A 17378-nucleotide genomic window follows, 5' to 3' on the forward strand; every position below is an offset into this window, starting at 1 on the left:
AGGCTCGGGCCTTATCACCGGAGTGTAAACAGAACCGCTATTAAAGACGGGAGCTCAGGAGTAATTAGAACCAGGTTAGAGCCTTCAGGGCCAGAGGTTCGGGAGAGGGGAAGCACCTCTTTGATCTAGAAAGTGTCCCCAGGACAGTGTCTTCAGAGCACTCCCAGTGTGTCCCCCACCACCCCTGCTGGCTTATACCCCCTCCTGCCCCCCAGGGCCTGGAGGAGGATCTGGGCTACCTGGTGGGTGACTGTCTCCTGGCTGCTGCCTTCCTGTCCTACATGGGCCCCTTCCTGACCAACTACCGGGATGAGATCGTCAACCAGATCTGGATGAAGAGGGTGAGGCAGCGCTCAGGTGTGAGTGATCTCTCGGGCCGTGAGACCACAGCCTCTGGGAGGGGCCGGGGCTGGGGGGAGGACAGGCTCAGGTCTCCAGGCTGAAATTCGGGGCTCTTCCCCGCTCAGATCTGGGAGCTGCATGTCCCGTACTCACCCCGCTTCACCTTTGATAACTTCCTGTCCAATCCTACCAAAGTTCGAGACTGGAACATCCAAGGGTTGCCCTCGGATGCCTTTTCCACGGAGAATGGCATCATCGTCACCCGTGGCAACAGGTCAGGACGCTGCCGGGGGCAGGGGTGGGGGGGGCAGCGCCCGTGGTCTGGCTGACCGTCCCCCTGCAGGTGGGCGCTGATGATTGACCCCCAGGCCCAGGCCCTGAAGTGGATCAAAAACATGGAAGGAAACCAGGTATAAGGCTGGGGGGGGATGCTCCCCAAGCCTGTCCCTTCCCGAGCCCCTACCCATGAGCCTGGTTTTCCTTTGGTCCCTCAGTGGGTCTCCCGCTGTTTCCCCTACTCTCTAGGGCCTCCAGATTATCGACCTGCAGATGAGCGACTACCTCCAAATTCTAGAAAAGGCCATCCAGTTCGGATACCCAGTGCTGCTCCAGAATGTGCAGGAGTATCTGGACCCCACCCTCAACCCTGTGCTCAACAAATCCGTAACTCGAATCGGTGTGGGCCCAGGCTTGCTGTGGGCTCACACTGCGGGGCATCCCCGGGGGACAGAAGGGCTGGTCCCCAAGCTGGGGGGCCTCCATTCAGACAGCCCCGGGGCGGGGGGCACTGCAGCACGCTGACCACAGCGGGTCCTTGCCCGTGACCACCGTCCCCCGACCCCGCGGCTACAGGTGGTCGGCTGCTGATGCGCATCGGAGACAAGGAAGTCGAGTACAATCCGAATTTCCGGTTCTACATCACCACCAAGCTCTCCAACCCCCACTACAGCCCGGAGACCTCGGCCAAGACCACCATTGTCAACTTTGCCGTCAAAGAACAGGTGGCTGGGGGCTGGCGCCCGGACCGAGCTCAACTCGGAGGGAGCAGGAGTTGGCGGGATGGAGACGGAGGCCCATGTCGTGGGGCAGCAGGGGACGAGGGGCCGGGAGATGTGATGGGGCGACAAGAGTGAGGTCCCCGGAGTGAGAGTGTCCCCCTGCATCTGCGCTCTCAGGGCCTGGAGGCTCAGCTGCTGGGGATCGTGGTCCGGAAGGAGCGGCCGGAGCTGGAGGAGCAGAAGGACTCGCTGGTCATCAATATCGCTGCGGGCAAGAGGAAGCTCAAGGAGCTGGAGGACGAGATCCTTCGGTGAGAGCGGCCCCCTCGCCCACCCCGACGCCCCACTGGGGCCCGCAGGCACCCGGGGCTGTGGAGGAGCGCCAGGCCCCTCACCTCTGCATCCCCGCCCCGGGGGCCTCCTTCCAGGCTGCTGAATGAGGCCACAGGCTCCCTGCTGGACGACGTGCAGCTGGTGAACACCCTGAGGACCTCCAAGGTGACGGCCACCGAGGTGACGGAGCAGCTGGAGACCAGCGAGACCACGGAGATCAACATCGACATGGCCCGAGAGGTGCGCGCGCCATGGCTGTGGAGACTGGGGGAGGGAGGGGGTTCGCCCGGCCCCGCCCCCGCCCCACCCCCCACCGTGATCCTGACTCCCCTCCCCCCCCCCGCCCCCAGGCTTACCGCCCCTGCGCCCAGCGGGCCTCGGTGCTGTTCTTCGTGCTCAACGACATGGGCCGCATCGACCCCATGTACCAGTTCTCGCTGGACGCCTACATCAGCCTCTTCATCCTCAGCATCGACAAGAGCCACCGCAGCAACAAGCTGGAGGACCGCATCGACTACCTGAACGAGTACCACACCTACGCAGTCTACAGGTCGGCGCCCCGCGCTGTGCGCGCCCGGCCCGGCGTCCCCCGAGACGCAGACCTTCTCGCCCCACCGAGCCGCGGCTCCTGGTGCCCTGCTCCCCTCTCCCTACAGCTTCCCTGGGCAGCAAGTCCACTGAGGGTCTAGCCCCGCCTGTGGGCCAAGAGCCCAGCAGTAGGAATCTTGGTAAAATCCAGGATCAGATTCAGTGGGTCTGGGCTGCGGCCTGAGGTTGTGCATCTCTAGCCAGCTCCCTGCTGGTCTGGGGACCAGGCTCTGAGCCGCAGTGAACTTGACCTCTCCACCCCGAGGTCCCACAGCCCCCTTGAGCTCGGCTCATTTCACCTCAAACCCCTCATCTCCCCCTTCCTTAAGGGTCGTCACCCCCGGACGGCACCGACACCCACCTCCCTGTCCCCCAAGCCAGAAATCAGAAGTTCTCCCTGACCCTTCTTCTCCCTGACCCCCCGATCAAGCCCCAGGGTTTGCTCCTGGGTCTTTCTGCAAAGGCCCCTGCCCAGGTCTGCCCACCAGGCCCTGCAATGCTCTCTTTGCCTAGGCTCCCCGCCCTCCCTCTTCCACGATGCTCATGACTCTGCTGTCCCCGGGCAGCTCCTCTCAGAGACTGCCCCGGGGCAGCCCTGCCCTGCGATCCCCCCAGCGGCGCGGCTACCCCGTGCAGGACCTGTCAGGTCACACAAGAATCCCCGGGCTGGCTGGCTGTCCTCCCTCTCTACCCGACTGCCTCCAGGACAGAGTCTGGGGCTCATTCACCTTTGTGTCCCCGGAACCTGGCTGAGTGCCTGGCACAGAGTTGGGGTCCCACCAAGGCTGTGGGCTGTTTGCTGGAAACGAATGACTGATGTCCCCAGTGAGCCCTCCAGGTCCCTGTGCGCGTGGCTGTTTATGGGAGGCTCGGCTTAGACGCTGACCGGGGCCCTCGTTGTGTGTCAGGCTCAGTGAGCATTCACATTGGCTTCCCGCCCCCCCCTCCCTCCGCTGGCCGTCTCCCAGGTACACCTGCCGCACACTCTTTGAGCGCCACAAGCTGCTGTTCAGTTTCCAGATGTGCGCCAAAATCCTGGAGACCTCCGGCAAGCTCAACATGGATGAGTACAACTTCTTTCTGCGCGGGGGCGTGGTGAGTGGGGCGGAGGCATCCAGGTGGGGGCCAGGGGGACGTGTGACAAGGACTCCCAAGCTAGCCCATGAGGCCCAGCGCTCTAGGGCGCGAGCTAAGGAAAAGCACCAGGAGCAAGTGCCCCCCCCCCAGGGTGCGGAGTGTGCACCTGCCATGGGCTCCCTCGCTCGCCTTATGGGCAGAGCTTTGGGGCCCCTCTCCCCTGGGATCCGCGGATTGCTGTGATCTTCCCTATTCCCTTGCTGCTCGAGCACTCCTCCCCTGGCCTGGCTGCCACGGTCACATCGAGCTCTCTCCCTCGTGAGCACCCTGCCCACCCACCCTCATGCTGCTTTTGCTTGGCAAAATCCCGGTCTGGTTGGATCCAGCCCTTCTGCTCCCGATGGCCCCAGGAAGCGAAGCACGCCCGCGCAGGACAGACCCACTTGAAATCCTCTAGTCCCTTGGAACTGGCAGATGCGGCCCACCCTAGTGCCCCTGTGTCCCCTGTTCCTTCTGCCACAGGTGGGCGTGGGGCCCTCCCTTACCTCCTCCAAGACTTGATTCAAATCCCGTCTCACTCACTGGGACCTCCTTGACTTTTTCTTCTCTTCTCTCTTTTTTTTTTTTTTTAAAGATTGTATTTATCGATTTGAGGTGGGGGGAAGGGCAGCCGAGTGCTGAGTCCGATGTGGAGTGGGGCTCAGTCCTCCAGACTTGGAGATCAGGACCCCTGCCGAGGCGGAGCGTGGGAGGCTCAGCCGACTGGCCCACCCAAGCGCCCCTTCTTATTTAACACTCCAGCCCCCCCCAGCCCCCAAGAACTTCTAGTCTTTTTTATCCTCCTCAACTTTGTTTCTGCATGGCATTGCCATCTTTAACCTACTAGATCATTTAATGATCTGTCCTGGGTTTTGGCTCATCATCTGCCCTCCCATTTTGGACACTAAGCTCCTCCGGGGCCGAGGACTCTGTCCTTTTACACAGTCATGTGTCCCAAGCTCTGAAAACACGTGGTCGGTGAGCAGTAAGTATTTGTTGAAGAAGGGAACCTACAAACCGCCCCGAGGGGTGAGGCCACCCGCCGAGAGCCTCGGGGGGCGAGGAACAGTAATCCCGGGAAACCACTAGAGGGCGCCAGCTTCCTAACTTTGCACGGCGAGCCCCGGACCCCCACACCGCCACTGCCGTCCCCAGGCACCGCGGATCCCAACCCACCGCGGATTCCTGCCCTCCTTCCTTCATCTGGCCATCCCGGCCAAAGAAAAAGAAAAAGAAAAAAGAAAAAAGTAATTCTCAGGAGGTGTTCCCTGTCGATCCCTTGCCCTCCGCCCCGGCCCAGGTCCTGGATCGGGAGGGCCAGATGGACAACCCGTGCACCAGCTGGCTGGCGGACGCCTACTGGGATAACATCACCGAGCTGGACAAGCTGACCAACTTCCACGGACTCATGAACTCCTTCGAACAGTACCCCCGGGACTGGCACCTGTGGTACACCAATGCCACCCCCGAAAAGGCCATGCTGCCAGGTACCCGCCACCGCCCCCCCCGCCCCCCCGCCCTCCCTGCAGCAGCCCCGCAGCTGCCGCGCTAGAGCCCTGCGCCCCGCCTCCAGGTGAGTGGGAGAACGCGTGCAACGAGATGCAGCGCATGCTGATCGTGCGCTCCCTGCGCCAGGACCGCGTGGCCTTCTGCGTCACCTCTTTCATCGTGTCCAACCTGGGCTCCCGCTTCGTCGAGCCGCCTGTGCTGAACATGAAGCTGGTCAGTGGCTTGGTTTCCTCGCCCGCTGCCCGGGGTCCCTCCGTCCCTCTCCCTGCTGCCGGGGCGTCCAGGGGTGGGGGGCCCTGCTGCCTGAGGCTGCGCCCCTGTGCTCCCGGCAGGTGATGGAGGATTCCAGCCCGCGAACCCCGCTGGTCTTCATCCTGTCCCCCGGCGTGGACCCCACCAGTGCCCTCCTGCAGCTGGCGGAGCACACGGGCATGGCCCAGCGCTTCCACGCCCTGTCGCTGGGCCAGGGCCAGGCCCCCATCGCTGCCCGGCTGCTCCGGGAGGGTGTGAGTCAGGGTCAGTATCTGTCCCGCCCCCCCGGAGCCCCCACCTCAGCTCTGCGACGGTAACCACAGCCCCCCGCTTCCCCGGAAGGCCCCGGCACGGCCGCCGAACTGGGTTGGGACCCCCGCCCCTCACATGCGCGCACAGACCGGGGCAGCACGTGGGACAGCTGGGGCTCTGGGACGGGTTCCCAGTGAACCCGGCATCTCCTCGCAGGCCACTGGGTGTTCCTCGCTAACTGCCACCTGTCCCTGTCTTGGATGCCTAATCTGGACAAACTGGTGGAGCAGCTGCAGGTGGCAGAGCCCCACCCGTCCTTCCGCCTCTGGCTCAGCTCCAGCCCGCACCCCGACTTCCCCATCTCCATCCTGCAGGCCAGCATCAAGATGACCACAGAGCCCCCGAAGGTAGGGCGCCCGCAGATCGCTGGCTCCAGCTGGGCCAGCTGGCCCCGCGGGCTCCCTGCGAGCGATCTCAAGAGGTCCGGCCATAATGACAGCGCCGCGTTTTGGTTCTGCTGCCTTCTAGAATATTCCACCTCATTTCTTTTCTCTACACGCCAAACTCTTAGAGCCTAGTAGTAATATCTAAACATTTCTTTCTTTTTTTTTTAAAGGATTTTATTTGTTTGTTTGAGAGAGTGAGAGACCACAAGCAGGGGAAGAGGCAGAGGGAGAGGGAGAAGCAGGCTCCCCACTGAGCAGGCAGCCTGATGTGGGACTCGATCCCAGGACCCTGGGATCATGACCTGAGCCAGAGACAGACACTTAACCATCTGAGCCACCCAGCTGCCCCAATATCTAAACATTCCTGAGCATGATCATGGCCCAGGCATCATTCCTTTATGAACTCATTTAAAACGCACACCCCCCTATCAGAACCGTTCCTCGCATTTTACAGAGAGAAACTGAGGCACAGAAGAGTAAATAACTTGTCCATAGAACCTTCCTGCCTCACGGCACTTCCTTGCATCTCTCCCTGATGCCACACCCGCTGGACCCCAGCCCCTCCCTCCAGCTCTGGAAAAGGTGATCTCTGCATTACAAAGTCACCATCAGTGCAACCGTCCTAATCCTTCAAGATCCGCTCCTGTTCCCACATCCCACCTGTTCACCTCGGTGTGAACGATTTTGGTAGCTTTCCACTGCTTTTAGCCGAGACCAAAACCTGTATTAGCATGGCCTGTGCCACCCCCAACCCCCCGCTACACCCATCACATTGCCTCCCCCCCACCCCCGGCTACACCAAAAACGTTGTTCCCCTTTGCTTTGCTCTACATACACCATTAATTTTTACAATGCCTTGTCCATCTTCCTCCAGACTCTGTACTCTTCCCCCTCTCCCAAGGCTTCTAGAAGCCCCTGCAGCTGGGCCTACATCCTCCTCAACCCCTCCTTTGCCGCTTCAGGCCGGGGACCATCCCTTCCTCAAGAAGTCTCTGCCCTCCAGGTCTAGGCCAACACTCATACAACCTCCCCGCTCCTGCTGCCCCCCAGCCTGCTGCGACACTGGACCGCGTGGGATGGGTTGGGAGCCCAATGCCAGGATCCTGGGATCATGACCCGAGCCAAAGGCAGACGCTTAATGACTGAGCCACCCAGGCACCCCAAAATCCCCCGCTCTCAAACCAAGTTGCCAGCCTACCACCAGAGAGAGCCTCCTCACCCCATCTTTGTTAATGGTGCCCCTAATTTTTTCATTTTCCTTTTTTATTTTTTGAGAGAGTGAGCAAGCAAGTAGGGGGGGCAGGGAGGGATAGAGGGAGAGAGAAGCTTAAGCAGTGTCCACGCTCAGTGTGGAGTGCGACACCTGAGATCATGACCCCAGCGGAAATCAAGAGCCAGACGCTTACCTGACGGAGCCACCCGCGCATCCCTGATGATGTTTTAACCTAAATCTATTATATATTTCCAGTTTCTTCAGTGACCCAATCATATCCTCTATAAAATCCCCCCGCAGAACCTGAGCCCCCAGGTGCCAGTCGGGGGGTGGCTCTGCAGTATATTTGTGGATCACTGCCTGCTGTCTGGTCTTTTCCTTTTCATTAAACATCCCACAGACACACAAAAATATAAAACATACACAAGACAGAAAGGATCCCAATTCCACACACGCCCGTGTGCCCACCTTCCCAGGTAAGAACGAGGACTCTCCTTCCCTTCGCCTTCCCTGCCCGCCGGACAGCCCCGCTCTTCTCAAGGTGCATCGGCTGGAGGCACCGAGCTGGCCGCGGGCCCGGGTAACCTGCGGCTCGCTTTTCCCACTCAGTGCGATGTACTTGACGTTCATTTGTGCTCACCGTTCCTGATTCCTCGATGCGCTCCCCATCCGAATCCGTCCTCAGTCATGTGTCTTGTCCGTTGTCTTTTTCATTTTTGTAATTTTTTTCATGAATGGAGATCCTGAATTTTTATGAGGTGGAATTTAGCTTTTTTCTTCTTTACGGCTTATGCTCCTAGGTGTTGTTCAAGAAATCTTTGCTTACTCCAAGGTGGTAAAGGCAGTTTCTCACACTTGTCTTCAGAAGCATTTATAATTTGACCTTCCCATATTGGTGTTTGAACCACTTGAAGTGGATTCTCACGAGTGTGGAATGAGTAGGGGTCCAGTATTTTTTTTCTGGCCAAACAGATAACCAGTTCTCCCAGTACCATCATCAAATAGCGCACAGATACTCTTCTGATCTGTAGGGCCTGCTAAGCCTTAAGTCATGTTTATATACATGTAGGTTTCTGGGCCCTTTATTCTGCTCATTAGGTTGTTCATATTGGGGTCAAAAGACATGGTCTCAGTGACCCTATAGCTCTGTAATAGTCCTTGCTGGCTGGTACGGCAAGTCTCTTTACCACTTTCTTTTTCAGGCCACTCGTGGACTTTTATTCTGCAACAGAATTGCTGGGATTAGCTTGTTAAGTTCCACCAAAAAAAAATCTCTTGATCAGTTTGGAGGAAATCAACATCTTTCATATATCACGCCTCCCCATCCATGATTATAGTATATCTCTCCATGTAGTCTTTATTTCAATCAAGTTTTTTCATTTTCGCTTTAAAGATTTGTGCATTTTTATTTATTCCTGGAAACTTTACATATTTTGGTGTTGTTAATGACAGTATTCTTACTCTAATTTTTTCCTACGTTCTGTCTGTCATGGATGCATCGTCATCTTCTTTTTTTTTTTTTTTTTAAGATTTTATTTACTCATTTGAGAGACAACACATGCAGAGGAGCAGCAGAGGGAGAGGGAAAAGCAGGATCCCCGCTGAGCTGGGAGCCTGACATGGGGCTCGATTCCGTGACCTGGAGGCCATGACCCGAGCCGAAAGCAGACGCCCAACCCTCTGAGCTATCCAGGTGCCCCAATGGATGCATCTTCTTAAAAGCACTGTGTCAACAACATATTGCTGTCCTGCTCAAGACAGGAAGTGGCCAGGGGCACCAGGCGGCTCAGTCGGTGAAGCGTCTGCCTTGGGCTTAGGTCATGATCTCAGGGTCCTGGGATCGAGCCCAACATCAGGCTCTGTGCTCAGGAAGGAGCCTGCTTCTCCCTCTGCCTCTGCCCCTCCCCCCACTTGTGTTCTCTCTCTCTCGCTCGCTCACTCTCTTTCAAATAAATAAATAAAATCTAAAACAAAAAACAAAAAAAACCCCAAAACAGAAAGTGGCCCTCTGACTCCTGGTGAATCAAGTCCTAATGGCTCCATCTGGTCATAGCCCTTCTGATCCCACCTGGGTCCTTGCCCTTGACTTCAGTTAGACTCATCTTCTCACTTATTCTCCACTTTGAGCCTCTATCCCTTCCATTCTTTCCATCTCCACAAAACCAATGCCCTCCTCTCAGCCTCATCATCTCTTTCCCCTTGGTGAGACTCTGCCCACCTTGACCCACGAGGGCGTTCACAAAGCCTGAAAAATCTATCACACAGATGATCTGCTATGATCCCCTTAATCTACCCTGAAACTTTGCGTATGGCAGCGTATAGATTTTTGTCCATTAATAGTTGCATGTACTATCAAAAGTGGGGGGACAAGGTAGAGCTGCCACTAGCCCACACAGTGCCCGTGTGCAGATGAAAGAAAGAAAGGCACCCACCTAGCCCTGTGAATTGGTGCACATCCTGGCATGCAGATCATGCAGATCAAGGGCTGGATTTCAGCTTTCACTACCCCCTTAAACGTCCTTGTGCAGTGAGCAACCTCCACAACCGTACATGGTGGTGCCAGTGGCAGGGCTTAGCATGATGCAGGTCATCCCATGCAGGACATCCCAATAAAATGTCCTGCATTGTCCCCAGGGCCTGAAGGCCAACATGACGCGTCTTTACCAGCTGATGACGGAAGCCCAGTTTTCCCGCTGCGCCAAACCTGCCAAGTATAAGAAGCTGCTGTTTGCCCTCTGCTTCTTCCATTCTGTGTTGCTGGAGCGCAAAAAGTTCCTGCAGCTTGGCTGGAACATCATCTATGGCTTCAATGACTCTGACTTTGAGGTTTGCACCAATAGGGGCCTGTCACCCCCGGCCTGCCTGGTGGGGTCCTGGTGGGAGGAGTCGTGGACAGAGAGCCCTGTTGGATGAGTTCCTGCCCTAACTGCGTGCGGGGGCGGGGCCGGGGCCGCGCACAGGTGTCAGAGAACTTGCTGAGTCTCTATCTGGATGAGTACGAGGAGACCCCGTGGGACGCCCTCAAGTACCTCATTGCCGGTGTCAACTACGGTGGGCACGTGACAGACGACTGGGACAGGCGCCTGCTCACCACCTACATCAACGACTATTTCTGTGACCAGACTCTGTCGACCCCCTTTCACCGGTGAGGCAAGGAGGGGGCGCGGACACGGGCCCAGAGAACAGCAGCCGCCCGAGGGGGCAGGACTGGGGGCAGCGGGGGCATTTGAGAAGAGGCAGGGAGACTGGCAGGAGGCCGATTCTGTGGGGTCGGAAAGGGAGCAGGAGCAGGGGTGGGACGAAGGGGCTGCGCAGAGTGGCTGGGGTCCTGACCTGGCGCTGAGCCCCAGAGGCCCGCAGCGCGGTGACGGTCATGCCGGGGGCCTTCAGGTTGTCGGTCCTGGAGGCTTATTTCATCCCCAAAGACGGGAGCCTGGCCTCTTACAAGGAGTACATCAGCATGCTGCCGGGCATGGACCCCCCCGAGGCCTTTGGCCAGCACCCCAACGCGGACGTGGCCTCCCAGATCACTGAGGCACGGACTCTCTTTGAGACTCTGCTGTCCCTGCAACCCCAGATTACTCCTGCCAGGGCCGGAAGCCAGAGCCGGGAAGAGAAGGTAGGAGCCGGCCGACAGCTGAGGGAGGGCGAGCAAGGAGGCAGAGAGGCCGCCACTCAGGGCTCCTGCCGTGCCAGGTCCTCGAGCTGGCCGCTGACGTGAAACAGAAGATCCCTGAAATGATCGACTATGAGGGGACCCGAAAACTGCTGGCCATGGACCCCTCCCCTCTCAATGTGGTCCTTCTGCAGGAGATCCAGAGATACAACAAGCTTATGGAGACCATCCTGTAAGATGGAGGGGGCAAGAGGAAAGGGCTTCCCCCTCCCCCAGCGCTCCCCACCCCCGCCCCCCAGGGATGGCTCTGCCAGGCCCCTCCCATCTCTAAATTCCCACCTTATCCTGCTCAGGTCCTCACTGACAGACCTCGAGAAAGGCATTCAGGGCCTCATCGTGATGTCTACAAGCCTCGAAGAGATTTTCAATTGCATCTTTGATGCCCATGTCCCTCCACTCTGGGGAAAGGCAAGATTCCATCCCTCTCAGACCCCTGTGCCCTCCATCCCCGGGTTCTGGGAGGCATATGGCAACATGCGGTGTGCCTGGGTTTCGGAGCCAGAGAGATTCAAGGCGGAGATCCGGCCCCGCCATTCACAGACTAGGTTTGCACCGAGTAATTAACCTGGAAACTTAGGGCAAACTCCTTGCCTCCCCCAAGGACATTTCAAGGATGCTGGGTGCTTCATTAATGGTAACTGGTCAATATTACGGTTACTCTGGTGGTGGGTGAACAGTCGTGGTTTTATGCTTTTCCTGGGAGCTGGCTTTTGGGAAGCTTGGCCCAGCGGCAGCTGGGAAATGGGCTGACACGGCAGATTTTTTTCCAGGTCTGCGCCAAGCGCTCGAAATCAAGATCTGAGTGCACGAGTCAATGAGCACGTAACACACCCTATTTCCTCCTCCAGGCATACCCCTCACAGAAGCCACTGGCCTCCTGGACCCGGGACTTGGCCACGCGCGTGGAACAGTTTGCGCTGTGGGCCAGCCGTGCCCGGCCTCCTGTGATCTTCTGGCTGTCTGGCTTCACCTTTCCCACCGGCTTCCTCACCGCGGTGCTGCAGTCCTCAGCCCGCCAAAACAACGTGAGCGAGCCGAGTGGGAGGCAGGATGGGGGGTGGGTGCTGGGGGTGCGGATTTGCTCTGCTCCTTAAGGGTCCTCCCTTATGCTCCCCTTTAACCCCCAGATTCCGGTGGACAACCTCTCTTGGGAGTTCATTGTTTCCACCGTGGATGACAGCAACCTAGTGTATCCACCCAAGGTGGGAGCAGAGGTCTTGGGTGGGGGGGAGGGTGCTGGGAGTAAGCCGCGGGAAACAACTGGTTAAGAAGGGAGAAGAGAGGTGGCAGCTCAGGGGTGCTGGCAGCCAAAGGTCTCCACTTCTCCCCCAACCTGTCTTCCCAGGATGGAGTCTGGGTCCGTGGCCTGTACCTGGAGGGCGCTGGCTGGGACAGGAAGAACTCCTGTTTGGTGGAGGCGGAGCCCATGCAGCTTGTCTGCCTCATGCCCACCATCCACTTCAGGCCTACAGAAAGTCGAAAGAAGAGCGCTAAGGGTGCGCTGCCTTCCCGGTCCTTAGTTTGGATCCTAACCCATCCTGGGCCCCGCCCCCCCCCACCTGCTGGGGCCCTGCTTTCTCGGAGGCGGCCCCCGGGGCTCTGACTCCTGACTCCTCCTCCTCTCCTTTCCCCCAGGTATGTACTCCTGTCCCTGCTATTACTATCCCAACCGGGCGGGCAGCTCAGACCGAGCCTCCTTCGTCATCGGCATCGACCTCCGGTCGGGGACCATGACATCTGATCACTGGATCAAGAGGGGCACTGCTCTACTCATGAGCCTGGACAACTGAGAAGGCCTCCTCTTCCTCCCTGCTTGAGGGAGGGTCGGGGACTCCGGGGACGGAGGCTGGACTTAACGGGGGCCACAGAATGGGGGCCGGGAGACAGCTAGGTGTACTGGCCATAAAGGTGGAAGAATTGTATAGGAACTCGGAGCAGTAAAACGCCTTCAACCGTAGCCCTGACTGAGCCTCTCAATGGGGTGCCGGGAGTCTGGGGAGGGAGGAAGCCCAGGCCTCACGGAGGAAGGTACTCCCGCGGGCGGCTGAAGGATGGGGACGGAGCTAGGGAAGGGGGAGGCCAGGAGAGGGAGGGGGCGTGGCCTTGAGCGAGGGGCCGGGCGGTGGGACCTGAAACGGGAGGGGCTCAATTTCGGGGCTGGCCCTGAGCGGTGGGGCGGGGCTTACTTTGGAATGGCGCGTGGTCCGAATGGAATAAGGGTTTGTCAGGCGGGGCTCGGGGCTGGACCCGGTACGTCGCACCCCGAACCCGGCACCCGGCATCCGGCATCCTCCTCGGCACCTGCGCTGAGGCGAGTGGGACCCGCAGAAGGCGGGGCGGAGCCCGAGAGAGGGACTCCGGCGCGAGGAGGGGCGGGACCACGGAGAAGGGGGCGGGGCTGGGGCGCAGGGGGGGCGGTGTTTGTGTTGGAAAATCCAACTGCGCCACGGGGCGGAGCGGCCCCCCCGGCCCTGGCCTGGGAGAGGGGGGGCCCGCTCGACCCCCTGGGAGACCTCGGGGAGCCTGAGCACCTGGGACTCCCCAGAAACAGGTAACGGGGAGCTGCGAGGGCGTCGGAAAGGGGGAAACCCATCTTCGCGCAGGGGGGCGGGACGCCCAAGTCTCAGGACCGGTAGAGCCGGGGATGGACGTTTGGGTCTCGGCAAAGGCACTGAAAGGAGACCAGGGCGCAGGACGCCAGGGTTCTCTAGAAGAGTGAGGGGCGGGGTGGGGGAAGAGCGGGGAGGTATTAGACTTGGGGGTGCGGATGTCCAGAGGGGCCTCAAAGGGCTCCCAGTCCCCCTCGGGCTGGGATTCCCCTCCCCGACCCAGGGCGGGGCGGGGCCGGGCGCGGCGGCCCCTGACTGAAGGGCGGGACCGAAGGTCAGAGTCGGCAGCGAGGCCGGTGCGACCACCCCCTGAGGTCGGGCGTGGCCAGGCAGGCAAGGGTCTCCGGGCCCGGGGCCACCTCGGGTGTCCCTCCGGTTCTCCGCACGGTGAGGTGTGTCGCCTCAGCCTTGCCCCTCACGGCGGGAGCGCCGGCAGCCGGCCTCCCCGCGGCGGCCCGCGCCTCCATCCACTCCGCCGCACCCCGCTAGCCCCTGCATCCCTGGGCCGACCCCACTCGGCCGCTCGTCGCCCTCGCCGGGCCCGGCTCCGTGCGGACCTTCCCAGAGCAGCCACGAGATGGCGAGGGCGAGACACGCAGCCCGAGCCGCGGGAGCGGGGTGGGCGCTGTGGCCCGGAGGGCGGCCGAAGCCCCCCGCGCGGCCCGAGAGAAAGGTGGGCGGGGGTGGGCCTCCGGCTTCCTGTCATCTCGGCCCCTCACAGGAAATTGTGGGCGGGAGGGCGAAGGGCAGAGGTGGGGAGGGGGCTGGGACTCAGTCTCCGCCTCCCCGGGCCGCGGTAAATAGTGGGAAGGGGGCACGCGGCTTGGTTACTAAGCAACGCAGATTCGCTTCCTGTCTGCTGCGGCTGGTGGCCGTTACCTGGGGACCGGGCGTGGGGGGGCGGTGTGTGGCGAGCGGGGGGCGGGCCGACCGCGGGGAAGGTCGAGGGCGGGACGCCTGCTCTCCGGGAGCCGGAGAGCCCGGGAAGGACGGAGGGGACGGCGCGAGCCGCGCTGTCGCAGAGGAGGGCGCTGCGGCCGTCCGGGGGGAGGCGGGACCCAGGCGCGGCCCCGGGCGCCGCTCCGCTGGCCCTCCCGGGGGTTGCTTGTCCTGTTGCCGGAGTAACTGGAGAGCCGGACTCGGGAGCCGGATTCCCGAGCTCTCGCGTCCGGCCAATCCGCTCGGGCGGACGGCCCTGACATCAGGGCCCTGGCAGCCAATGTGCTGGAGGCTTCATAGAGCCACAGGAAAGGGGCGAGGGGAGGGGGAGAGGAGGAGGAAGCGGGGGGAGCTGCTCGGGACCCGCACGTGCACTCCCACACGCTCGCGCCCACCCTCCTCCCTCCTCCGCACGCGCCCGGGTGCCCCCCTGCGCCTGCGCGGCGAGTCGGCGCTCGCCGCACACGGTTCCCCCACCCCCATTTGGGTCTGTGTTTGCAAACTAGTCCTGGGCTGCGCTCCTCAGCCCCTGGGGACCCGGGCGTCTGCACTCGCCGGTCCTCTCTCGCTGGGTCTCGAACCTTCACTGCCCAGCCCTGCGTGGGCGGGGCCGGCTACCTCTTTCCCACCGACCCCCCAGCGGGCGTCCCACTCTCCCAGGTGGGCTGGGCGGGGCTGCGGTTTCCGGCCCCTTAGGCTCCGCCGCCGCCTTCCCGGGCTCCGGCTGAGGTTGCCTCCCCAAGGGGAACGGAGCGGGTGTCTGCGCCCCTTCCCGAAGCTTCACTCGCTCGGGCTCAGCTGCTGTAGGTGGCGGGGGAGGGCGCTGCGGGGAAGCCCCGGACGGCCCAGGTGACTCTTGCGGGCCCTGACGCCCCTTCTTCGCGGGAATTCCTCCCCTCGGCCGGCACACCAGAATCCTTTCCATCCCTAACGTGTCCTCCCCGCTCGCCCCCGTGCTCTCTGCACTTCTCGGGGCTCCCTCCGGGCTGTGTGTCCCGGTCTCCACTCGTCCTTCTCGGCTTCTCCCGGTTATATAACTCTTCCTCTCGCCGTGTCCTGGTTTCAACTCCACAGACTCCGCCCTGGAACAGCGCGGGGAGGGGCAGGAGAGCTGGGGACCCAGACAGGTTCCGGCTGGCGGCCGGCTGGGCCACGGGGGGATCCCGCAGATGGGAGACGGAGCCCCGCGGGACCCGGTGCCCCCGTCCCTCACCTTCCGCCCCCGCCCCCCACCCGCGATCTCGCCCGGGAGAGAGAAGGCACAGTATCTGCGAGAGGCGTGTCGGGACTCCGTCAGAAATGTGGGTTGGGAGGTCAGGGCTGGAGGCGGGGAGGAGGAGCCTTAGCAAGCCCGAGTCCCGGGGACTGGAGCCGCATTGGGGGTAGAAGAGATGAAGGCAAGCCGCCTGGGTTCCTTCCCTCCCCTGCTTTTTGGGCTCCCAGAATTCCTAAGGCTATTTCCCAGGAAGCTTAGCCAAAGGCCCCTTTCCGCCCCTAGGGGTCAAAGGTCTGTGCTAGAGGTGGCCTGGGATGATGTCACCAGTGCACGTGCCCTGGGACGGTTGCCAGGCTGGAGCCTCCTCCCCTTTCCATCCCGCACCCCCGCCCCCCAACCTCTGCCCCGAGTCCGGTTCCAACCCCGTGCCATCTTTTCCCCCTCTCCCTTCCCTGGGCCTTAGCAGTCTGCAGGTGGGAAACCCTGGCCTGGAGTTTTGTGAGGGGGAGGGGCACGGGTGTGGTGTGGCCCGAAGACTTTGCCCCTTTGCTGGGCTTCGGGAACCCTGCGGCATTTTGCCCCAGATTGGTGGGGAGAGCTTTCCTTCCCAGCTCCTCCTCCCCTTGAGAGAGCCTCCCAGCCGTCTTTCTGTTTTCCCACCTGCTGCGTTGCCAAGTGTCCTGTTGCCCCTCTCCCCATTTTGAGTTGAGGGGGGAGTGGTTGCAAGATCGCAACTCCCAGGAGAGCTGCGTGTGGTGTGGGAGGGGTCACTGGACCGCAGCTCACCTCTGATCTGGATCAGTGACACCCCAGCAGCGAGGAAGAGGGTCGGGAAACAGTATTAGACGGAAGAGTCAGGGTCTTTATTCGGTGTGGGTGGGTGGATCACTTTCCTGAGGGAGAGGGCTCCGTCCCTATTGAGTTAAGTCCTGGGGTTTGGTTATGATAATTGGAAAAAAAATTCATTTTTCTTGTAATGCACCTTAGAGCTGTCAGATCAGACCCGGGTTCCTTTCTCAGCTCTGCCACTTAGTGGCTATAGGGACTTGGAAAGGTCACCACCTCCCAGAGCCCTATATTCTTAATCTGGAAAATTTAAATATCAATACATACCTTCTAGGCCGGGGAAGGGGTGGGGGGGTGAGATAATTTATGCAAAGCACTTAGCACGGGGCCTGGCGCAGAATAAATACTGAACGAATGCTTGTCAGGAAAGGCTCATTCTTGTTAAATGTTGGGACTTATTATTTTTACGATGATAGTTGTTCCACCGGCTTCAGCCTGGCCTGGACCTCAGGAGTTGGTCAGGGAGGAGTGGAGAGTTGGTGTTAATTTGGTGGGTGGGAGGGAGGGGGCCTCGGGATTAGCTTTCCCTGCGTTGTGCACTTTATTTGATGAGGGCTTTAGTCAGATTTGTATTGCTTTCTTTAGGATTATTATTTTTTTCTCTCTTCTCTTGGAGAAGAAACAGCTCAGACTATTCCTCTGGCCGTGAAAATAAAATAATTGTATTGTGGTTTCTGATTTTTAAGCAAGACCCGGGTCCCCTCCCATGTTGTTCTCTGGGGCCTTTCCATTTAGCAGAGGGACTCCACAGTTTTCTTTGCGGGGACCGGGCTTGGCTGAGGGGTGTGTAAAAGGTTGGGTGGGTGGGTGGAGAGAGACTAGTGCTGGGGGCTGGGGGGGGGGGCGGGTAGTTAAAGGAAGAGACCGGAAGGGAGGAGGAGGGAGCCTGCTGGTGGGGAGGGAGGGAGGGGAGGAGGAGGTGGAGGAGGAGGAGGAGGAGGAGGAGGAGGAGGGAGGGGGTTGGGGAGAGCCTGCTACAGTTCTTTGTTTGACTCCGGGACTCAGGGACGGGGAGGAGGAGGGAGGGAGGCAGAGGCTGCAAG

General features: G+C 60.3%; 1 protein-coding gene across 1 annotated transcript in view; it reads left to right on the forward strand.

Annotated features, from left to right (window-relative positions):
- The window catches only part of DNAH2 (dynein axonemal heavy chain 2), a gene marked incomplete at both ends in the record, with an annotated part of 77780 nt that extends 65265 nt beyond the window's left edge, over positions 1-12515 (forward strand). The window contains 22 exons of the mRNA XM_080825621.1: positions 216-341; positions 468-616; positions 686-752; positions 868-1018; positions 1195-1343; positions 1518-1651; positions 1769-1913; positions 2024-2223; positions 3230-3356; positions 4678-4864; positions 4951-5099; positions 5219-5402; positions 5607-5797; positions 9684-9875; positions 10010-10194; positions 10440-10668; positions 10746-10897; positions 11019-11133; positions 11574-11750; positions 11853-11927; positions 12071-12221; positions 12361-12515. Of these exons, the coding sequence (XP_080681747.1) occupies positions 216-341; positions 468-616; positions 686-752; positions 868-1018; positions 1195-1343; positions 1518-1651; positions 1769-1913; positions 2024-2223; positions 3230-3356; positions 4678-4864; positions 4951-5099; positions 5219-5402; positions 5607-5797; positions 9684-9875; positions 10010-10194; positions 10440-10668; positions 10746-10897; positions 11019-11133; positions 11574-11750; positions 11853-11927; positions 12071-12221; positions 12361-12515 (3390 nt within the window). The remainder of the gene's footprint in view (positions 1-215; positions 342-467; positions 617-685; positions 753-867; positions 1019-1194; positions 1344-1517; positions 1652-1768; positions 1914-2023; positions 2224-3229; positions 3357-4677; positions 4865-4950; positions 5100-5218; positions 5403-5606; positions 5798-9683; positions 9876-10009; positions 10195-10439; positions 10669-10745; positions 10898-11018; positions 11134-11573; positions 11751-11852; positions 11928-12070; positions 12222-12360) is intronic.
- Positions 12516-17378: the final 4863 nt, after the last annotated feature.

This window comes from Martes martes (genome assembly GCF_963455335.1).
Source record: "Martes martes genome assembly, chromosome: 16".
NCBI classification, from domain to species: domain Eukaryota; kingdom Metazoa; phylum Chordata; class Mammalia; order Carnivora; family Mustelidae; genus Martes; species Martes martes.